The 9,986-nt window shown below is 42.4% G+C and overlaps 1 protein-coding gene across 1 annotated transcript; it reads right to left on the bottom strand.

Moving 5' to 3' along the window:
* Positions 1 to 1,113: 1,113 nt before the first annotated feature.
* LOC127452732 (transcription factor SOX-4-like) lies at positions 1,114 to 4,632 on the bottom strand. Its single transcript, XM_051718388.1, has one exon. It carries the CDS (start codon positions 4,179 to 4,181, stop codon positions 3,063 to 3,065), a length of 1,119 nt encoding a protein of 372 aa, XP_051574348.1. The 5' UTR covers positions 4,182 to 4,632; the 3' UTR covers positions 1,114 to 3,062.
* Between the last annotated feature and the right edge of the window lie 5,354 nt (positions 4,633 to 9,986).

Raw genomic sequence — 9,986 nt, 5'->3', positions numbered from 1 at the left:
GAACAATACCAGTAAAAAAATAATAAAAAAGCACCTCCTCATCTATTAAAAGCAATAACTGATTTGAACATTAGTAAACAGACTCCAAATCTTGTGTTTTTAGGCCTAACTTCTGGATATACAATGAAAGCTACAGGGGGAAAGACCTGTGAAAGACAAGCTCTGCTGTCATTCTGCCAGCAAGTGTTATATGAAAGATAAACCTTTTTCTTTTTATGGAGGATACAATTATATAATGTGCTGCCTAGAAGACATGGATACACCCACACAAAACAGCACCAAGGGTACTTGCAATATCTGTCCCTGCCTCCTTTTTCTTTGCAGCCCTCTGAGATAGGCACGCAGGTTTCCCTCCTCTTCTCATGTGACACCCCTCCCTCTGAACAACAGATCAGGCCGGAGCCCCCTGCTGAGCTGTTCTTTGGGCACTGTGGTAACTCCCACACTCGCAGTGAGAGGAATGTGCACAGATTGTACAATAAAAGATATTCTTTTAAAGAAGCCTAAGCTTCATTTGCAGGTGTTTGGTGCCTTTCGGAATGTTTCTTTGCCATTTTATTAACTCTTGCTTTGTTTATATGTGTTTTTAAGTCTAGTCGTATGTATTACATCATACAGGTAAATCATTTTTAAACCTATCTCATATAGTAGATGAGGAATATAATGGCAGTCTGGGTTGTCCTTGGTGCTGGAGGGCCCTATAGCAGCTCATCCCCCTCTTTAAGAGCCCAGACTGTGATTGGGGAAGGGGGAGGGGAGATGCAGTCTGCCAGACAGCCAGTCACTGAGTGCATGAAGCCGCATGTATCACCTTTCAGTACATTCTGCAGAGGAGCGCTCGTGTGAATTCTGATTCAGGGAGTATTTGAACTGAGTTATCTGGCACATATGGCAATGCCATGGGCTGAGTCTTGCATATTGACCCATAAGTAGCATAAAAAGCCACTTACACAACATTGTTGGGCCTTTGTGTGAGCATAAAAAAAAATAAATAAATAAAAACGTTGAGATATATCATGTGTTTTGCAAGTCCAAACAGACAAGGCAGAGAGGGTTATCTGGAGCACAGAGTGACACGCCCACCTATGCAAATGAGAGAGTGAGTCAACAGAGCAGTGTTTAGGGTTCAGTTCCAGCTGAGTTTATTTCCTTTATGAAAAAAGTTCTGTACAGGAGTATATGAACAATCTGACAGGCAGTGACTTGACACAATAAGCTGGCATGAGACTTCCCCTCAAAAATGTGTTATGGCATGATTAGACAAAAACAATATTTCTACACAGCATATTGCACAGAATGGATGAAAATAAAGTTAATATATTTCAACTGTGTATTTATGTGTGTGTGTGTGTGTGTGTGTGTGTGTGTATACACACACACACACACACACACACACATATATTATATATATATATATATATATAAAATCCTTAACAGCCATCTTGAAATTAAGAAGGTAAGCAAGGATGTATACAGATAGCTGTTCTAGTGCCTGTCGAGATAAAGCGCAACAACATACATAAACACACAATCTTTTTTGCCTATGATACAGCTGTACAAAGATGATTTTTTCCTTCTTTTTTTTTCTTTTCTCACTTCCTTTTTTTAACACAACAGCTAGTATAAACCTGAATAAGAAATACAAATCTATTCACCATGCCTGAAGATACTAAAACAATTAGCTATAGCTATACTTATCTGACAAGTAGAAAAGATTAAATATTCAAATACAATGAGGAACGCAGTACAGAACCGTCGCGAAACTCAACTCGGCCATTTGAATATGTGTAACGACTTTTCCATCCAGTGGTTTCTCGAGATATAAAACGTCAAGAAAAGCGATCCTTTTAAAGCTACAATCAGGTTAATTCGGCACGATCAGAGGAAATGTAGAAACGAAGCGCATGTTGGCTTGAACTGGGCTTTGAAGTGTGTTTGTGTGTCTTTAAGACGCCTGCAGATTGAAACTGTAAACATGAAACAGGAGGTCGATTCAGAGACCCACCTGGCTTTAAAAATGAGGAAATCCAAAAACAGCGATAACACCGATCGACACCCCCCCTTTTATATATATCTGTACAAAAATACACTGAGAAAATAATCAAACGTTTCCTCTCTTTAAGTGTCAAAAGTCTACTTTTAAATATATAAAAAAGAAAAGAAAAAAACGGTTAAAACTCTAGCCCTTCTTCGGAGAAGGAGACAGACAGATGCGAGTGTACTTACGAGAACATAAGAAGACAAAATGTTTGGCCAGTATATAAATACATCCATAGAAAAAATGGCATCTAAATAACACAGGAGGGGGGCGGGCAACAATGACAAATCAACAGTATGTCTCAATGCTTCCGGAAAACGAACAACTTAAAGAGTTTTGGTCCTGAATAGACGAGAGTATATAAAGTTCAGCACAGATCTGATTTTGTGTTTGAATCCTGAAGTTAAGAATGAAAACAGCTGGTGATTTTTTCCCCCGCGAGTAGGAAATCAAACTTAGCGCCATCTATCCATTTAAATAATGCTACAGAAATCTCAACACAAGAGAGGACGAGTAACATGCGTTTCTTTTTTTCGTTTTCTTTTTATGTGTGTATTCTGTCAACCCACCTTGTTTAATAAATCCGTCAGGGTGAAAAACAGCCCATATTTCAGTACCTCTAAAGCAATGGAGTTCACAAGGTGAATAGTTAAAGTTATTAAACGTCTCTTTTTGAGTATAAAAAAAAAAAAAAAAAAGATTAAAAACAGACATACGCCCGCCTTCATGTACGTGCAAATCAATCACAGTTTTCCAGTTCAGATTCGAGTTTTCAGATTTTCTCAGTAGTCACTCCTCGTGAATTTCGTCCTTTTGCCGCACGTGCCAAACGCGGGGAAATGACTAGAGCCGTCTCGCGACGAAATGTTTCGCGGCACTTTTCCATCCTGTCAGCGTTGCAGCTTTTGTTTATATCGGCGCTTCAGGCGGGACTCCTCACATGGTGGCTTATTTTACAAACAAACTTGTCTGCAATCCCTTTTTGTTCAAATATTCTTCCTCACGCGTAGTTCCGCAACTTTTTCTAGTTCAGCACGTGAGCCGTGAACACCAAGTTGGAAATGGTCGACTCTAACCAGTCCCCTGAAATCATTTCACTCACCTCAGGGGTGCAGTAGTCGGGGAACTCGAAGTGAGAAGCCCCGGATTCAAAATGCATGTCAAAGTCTCTGTCCAGCACCGATGAGCCGATGCTTCCCAGAGACATGCTGTCAAAACCCGGGCTCGGATTTACGTCCAGCATGTCGTCGTCGAGTTCCTCGTCTGACGAGGAGGAGAATTGGGATGAGGAGGACGAGTGCGAGGCGGACGGGGTGGGCGAGGAAGCCCGCATGCTGGTGTACCTAGAGGACGAGCTGCTGGGGGAGTCGGCGCCCTCTTTCCCGCTCGTCGCGCCGTCCTCGTACAGGCTCAGCGGGTCGCTGGACTCGACGGAGCTGCTCAGGGTCGGACTGGCGGGTACAGCTGCTGAAGACGCGCTTATGCCGCTGAAAATGTAAACCCGCTTGGTCTTCTTGTCAGGGATCTGCTTGGAGGCCGATGCAGACTTGGATTTGTACAGCGAGTGGTGATCGGCCGGTGCCAGCTCGGGAAATGTTGCCTTCGCGCTCCCCAGAACTATTTTGTGCAGCTTGCTTGTTGCTCTGGAGCTTCCGCTCTTCTTTGACGACGATTTAGAGCCGGCACTCGCGCAGCTGCTCCCGCTAATCTTCTCTCCCTTCTCGCTAGGCTTGGAGCCGCTCGACTTGACCTTTTTTCTCGGCCGGTACTTGTAGTCGGGGTAGTCGGCCATGTGCTTGAGTCTGAGCCGCTCCGCCTCTCGGATGAAGGGGATCTTGTCGCTGTCTTTCAGGAGCTTCCAGCGCTTGCCTAGTCTCTTGGAGATCTCCGCGTTGTGCATGTCCGGCGACTGCTCCATAATTTTGCGCCTTTCGATTTGTGACCACACCATGAAGGCGTTCATGGGTCTCTTGATGTGACCGCTGGGGGTTTTGCACCAGCCGGGGTCGAGCTTGTCGCCACCGGATGCCGTGGACCCCGGGGTCGGGGAGGAAGCCATGTCCAGCTCCAGCGCGCCGGAATCGGACGACTCCCCAGCGAACAGCGCTTCGGGATTCTCCGTGCTGCTCGTTTTCTGGACCATTGCTACAACAGTCCAACGTGTCGCTTGAGAAAAGTCAGCGTGATATTCTCTCTGCGAGAGACTGTAGTCCTGAGGAGTGCCAAGACGGCTGGGAAACCACGGAAAACCCGCTCTCGGCCGTTTTAGTGCTGTGGCTTGGCGTTAAAGTTCTGTGTCGGGGCTTTATCATAGAGTTCAATGAGCTGATACAGTGTCCGATTTCCACAGTGTCCGCGCATCCAGTAATAATGTTGTAATAACAGTCGATGAGCAGTTGAAAGTTTGTATATGCGAGGGCTCAGTGTTTGTGTGCGCGCTGCCGTGCAGCAAAGCTCTGTTCAAGTTTCTGGAGATATCTAACTCCTGCATATCCTTCCCCCGTTCAAACCATGCGGGAAAACCAGGATGCAATGCTAGCACAAGGGTCCGTCTCTTATACGTAGTCGGTAAGTTTCAACAGACTTCTATTGTGCCTCATGCAGCTTTATCCGTTTCCAAAGGTAGAATAGCGACGGCGCTCAACCAATCAACGGCTGTCTCCAGCCTTCCCTGCGCCAGAGACACGCCCACTCGATTTTCATTGGCTGAAAAAGGAATCTAATAATAATCAGCGCGTGCAATGAGGAGCTTTGGGTCTGACCTCATTACAGAATACATGACAAACATAGTTTTAAAGGTACACGCGGGTGTGTGTATGTGTGTGTGTGTGTGTGTGTGTGTGTGTGTGTGTGTGTGTGTGTGTGTGTGTGTGTGTTTCATTTTTGCTAGTAGACCAGGGAGGTGCGATTAAGTCCAATGGTTGTTTCGAGGTTGAAAACCAAGCTGGATATGTTTTCTATCAGACACAAAAATAAAACAAAAATAGTAATGATACATTTGAATCAACAAATACACCATAGTTAGATATTGACTTATATGTGCGCATTGTATAAACATCTGCCATCAAATCAGCCGTTTATCACTCATTTCTAAAGCTCAAGGCTCTATCAGAGTGAACACTGACTGACTGACTGACTGACTGAAGCTCGCAGTGTAACTGAGTCCTCCTGTCTCGAGTCTGTGCACATTAACGCTCTGGATGAATCGGAAGAGGGCGGAGCCGTCGAAAAGACAGGCGGTCCTTTGTCACCGCGCGCACGCCCCTCTACCCCTAAACAGAAGAACCAAGAGCAGCAGTATTCATATTAAAAGTTTAGGCTAAGCTCGACCCCCTGTCTGCTTAGAGGATTTAACAAGTTGAATGGGCTGGAATAAGTTTGCACCCTGTGCCTCCACCCTCTTTCAACCGTGCATGCGCTAGTTGTGTTGTATTATAGACTGGTGCATGTTTTGAGTAGGGCTAGAGGTCTGCAGTCATAAACAAGTATGTTAGGATGTTAACACGTTCGGTTTGCACAGTTGTTATTTAAGAGTCCGGGCAGTGGTCCAAATCTCTGCCTTTGAGGAAACGCACTAAATGTGTTTGACGCTAGATGGCAGAGTGGAGCCAAGGGACGCGGTTTGTTTTCAGTAGAAGACTGCATATTTGTCAAAGAACACATACCGCCCATCCAAAACGTATTTCACAACGGTTTGCATTACATCCTTGATATTGTTTACCCAAAACACGTTTTTCCTTTTTTTCTTCTTTTTTTAAATTTTTTTCTTTTTATGAAATTGCAAGCAGAAAATGTCCCCATTTTAAAGAATAATGTGCTCCACACACCTTACTTGACTAAATCAGTCCAAAAACAGAATTAAACAAATACATTCATAGTAGTTTGTGCTTAATGCTTAAGCTCTCTGATAAACCACCGAATGATACTGCCCAACACATCTTTTCAACCATACAAGAACATTTTCTCACATATGTGACATACAATGCCACTGATTAACATTTAGTACTTTGTTTAGTAATAAAAAATGACTCTATCTAATTGTTTAATATCTTATTAAAATACTACGCGAGGTGTTAAACACATTTGTTGTGTCTTGGCGCAAACGATTGAGCCTTATCAAAACATTATCTTTGATTAAAAATGTGATAAAACACTCATAGAAATAATGTAGGTGCGAGTAAAATAATAATAATAAAAAAGTATTTATACACGTGGGCTGGGGAGAGTGTCCTCGCGCTTACTTTATGGCTCCTGCTGGCACGTGGCACAGATGACCAGCTCGCAAGTGTAAATGTGTGCCGGAGCGCAGCAGCAGGTGCTGGCTGTCTAAAGGCCCAAACATACTCTACGCAAGTACGTGAACGCAGACACACCTTGCTACGCAAGCTCGATTTCACACGTCGTTGCATTGTGAAATGTGTCAGTGCTCAATTCATAACACAACACAAATACACACTGCATTCTCAGCGTTGCTGCAAGGGGCGCTAGAGTGGATTTTCTTCTTTCAATCAACAACTCTCATGGCGGACTCAGGCAGCAATTTGAGTTAAATCTTTTCTAACAATATATACAAGTTTTTGTCCCCAGTAAATTCAAATGAACTTGTTTTTTCTTCATGTCTCTTCCCCACTCCTCAACTATTGACTCATCTACCACATCTGGGCTGCAACCGAAAACGTAGGCAGCTGACTTGCTGCCTAATCAGTTAATGGCTTAATTGACAGCTGTTTTAAATGAATGGAACTCTTAAGGAAACTGGTCTCCGAACAGTTTGAAAAGCACCTTATTTTCATCCTGCCTCCGTATATAGCCTCCGAAGGCAGCAATATCCTGGTTTCGGACGCAGCACCGGTTTCGTGGTCACGCCTAAAAAAATCTATTGCCCTCTTGTGGTCTGAGGTTTGTAACCACCAGAGCAATGCAAGAGTGCACGTAATGTATGTACAACGGGACCACGCATTGGCCATGCACTGGCCAAGCGCTCGTGTCTGCATACTTGTGTGAGTATGTTTCGGCCTTAAAACACTCAAACCAATGAAATAATAAGTATACTGCCAGATTTATTAGCAGTAGTATTGTGTGGATGCCGGAATATACAGTAATTAGCTTTTATTATATTATAAAGCCTATAATTGGGTTACGAGAACTGTTGAGACTCGTGATTAAAATGATGTGCAGTTCAAGTACAACTGGGTACTTAATGCATGCATTCAATTATTAATTGCAACAACAAAAAATACATTAAATTAATAATAATACATGAACATTGCACTGTTGGTATGTGGCTATACAGTTCTTTTTAGTTTTTTTACTTTTATTTTAATCACCTTTTTGTTTTGTGCGGTTTACTTGAATTGTCCTGTGGTGTGACAAAACATATTTTTTAAGCAGCCTTCATTATTCCATGTAGTCTCTCCAATCATTTGAGGTCATAACTGCATGGATAATAATTATACAAGTAGAAAATGTTGTTTAAAATCATTTTAGTTGAAGTATAGCATGTCACACTGCTTGACATTTCATGCCAACTACCCAACTAAACTTCAAAAGCACATGGCTGTGGGGGCATGGGTAGCTCAGCAAGTAAAGATGCTGACTACCACCTCTGGAGTCATGAGTTCGAATCCAGGGTGTGCTGAGTGACTCCAGCCAGGTCTCCTAAGCAACCAAATTGGCCTGGTCGCTATAATGCGGTTCGCTCTCGGTGGGGCATGTGGTGAGTTGTGCGTGGATGCTGCGGAGAATAGCATGATCCTCCACACGCTCTATGTCTCCGCGGTAACGCGCTCAACAAGCCACATGATAAGATGCACGGATTGACGGTCTCAGACGCGGAGGCAACTGGGATTTGTCCTCCGCCACCCAGATTGAGGCGAGTCACTACGCCACCACAAGGACTTAGAGCGCATTGGGAATTGGGCATTCCAAATTGGGGAGAAAAGGGGAGAGAAAAAAATGGCTGTTCTGAGTTATTTCACCACTCTCCTCTTACATCTATAAAGTGCATAATGCTTAAAATCATGATTGATGAATAATTGATCACTTTTTGCATGTTTAAAACACTTCTCAAGTTTGCTCTGAGAAAATACTACATTGAGTTATATGCAGAGTGCGTGTGTGCACAAATAAGATCCATGTTTCCCTTGGATTGACTGAGTAGACATACACACCTTGTGTGTATACAGTATATAGGGCACACATGTATATAAATCTGTGTCATGCACTGACAAGGAACCACACATCTGCTGTGCTATTACAAAGATATTGATTATCATATCATGCAAAGTGTATTTGAACAGCTGCTTCAGACCCATATTATCTTATCAAGTGAGCAGCTGTCTGGTAATGCCCAGTTAATCATTTCTAGACGCAGCTCCCAGCATGCCTATTGACAAGACTTTTGTTGTCAAACTTTGATTTTGGAAGTTCAACAAGGGTAGTGTGAACATCTGTCAGTGTCAGGGTTGGCTGGAAGTGTGAGAGACAGAGATATGCACAGAACGATTAGATTAAAGATTGTCTTTTTATGGGCCTGGGCAGAACAGCTGCCTCTAATATATTTACATATTATTAATGCCATTTTTACACAGGTAGTTACTATGTAAGAGCTTTACATAGCGTTCTATCCCTATGCACTGAACCTTCATAGCCCCTTAGAGGACCTTGAGGGAATTTATTTTCAGAAATCATTTTGTGTTCTCTCGCAATAGTTCTGCATCCATTCGCAGAAAGTTTTGTGTCTCTCGCAATAGTTCTGCGTTCATTCGCAGAAAGTTTTTTGTTCACTCGCAATAGTTTTTGCATTCTTTAACAAAAAGTTATAAGTAATTGCAGTACCTCGCAATTATTTTGGGTTCCCTTACAATAAATTAACCATGGTTTTACTATAGTAATATTGTAGTAACCATTAATGTTTTAATTGTTTTTGTAGCGGCAACCATGGTTTGGATACATTTAGTAGTAACCATGAATGTAGTAACCATAGTTAATCTCGTGGTTATCATGGTTTTACTACAAATACCATAATTCAACTATGGTTACTGAAGTATAACCATGGTTCATTTTCATAGGGGATAACTATGGTTTTACCATAGTAACCAGTTGAACTATGGTATTTGTAATACAACAAGAATAATCACAATATTATGATTTTTATTACCATAGTTTTCAATTTCCTCTATTATTGCCATGGTTTCACAACGAAGTTCATTGTTAAATTATGGTTACTGCAGTAAAACCATGGTCAATTTTATGGTTACGGTTTAACTAAAAACGCCATAGTTGAACTATAGTTACTATAGTAAAACCATGGTAAATTTTTTGGTTATGGTTAAACAACAAATACCATAGTTGAACTATACTAACTATAGTAAAACTATGGTAATTTCGTGGTTACTATGGTTTAACTACAAATACCATAGTTCCACTTTGGTTTACTGTGAGGGACCCAAAATAATTGCGAGGCAATGTAAAACTATCACAAGGGGATGCAAAATATTTTTGTGAGGAAACACAAACTATTTCAGAAAATAAATTCCCTCCCTGTCCTTTAAGGGGCTCCATATGAACCTGACACATTGTTAAGATCCTTCGGAACATGTGATTTCCAAACAAAACTCACATTGTCTCAGTTAGAGGGATGTTTGACGGCCTTCTGGAACAGCCTGCAGTGGATTCCGTGTGTCATGCCCATACATATTAACTTACTTTTATCTGGGGAGCTTTAAAAGAGGGTGACAAAAGTAGGTGGCAGGTTTTCAGCTCATGTTTGGGCTCATGAATGCAAGGTGCATACAGTGAGAGGTGGCGGTGTGTGAGAGACTGTGACAGGGCCGACAGTGGCAAGGGAAACTGCCACCGGCCAGCAGGGTGACATGGGGCAGAGACACACCTGATGCAGTGCACATGATGTTGACACCTGAGGTGACAGGTAGAGATAAAATGCTCA

This window comes from Myxocyprinus asiaticus, chromosome 15, assembly GCF_019703515.2.
Source record: "Myxocyprinus asiaticus isolate MX2 ecotype Aquarium Trade chromosome 15, UBuf_Myxa_2, whole genome shotgun sequence".
Lineage (NCBI taxonomy): Eukaryota > Metazoa > Chordata > Actinopteri > Cypriniformes > Catostomidae > Myxocyprinus > Myxocyprinus asiaticus.
The sequence above is the reverse complement of the archived record's forward strand: the minus strand, read 5'-3'. Positions and strand labels throughout refer to the sequence as shown.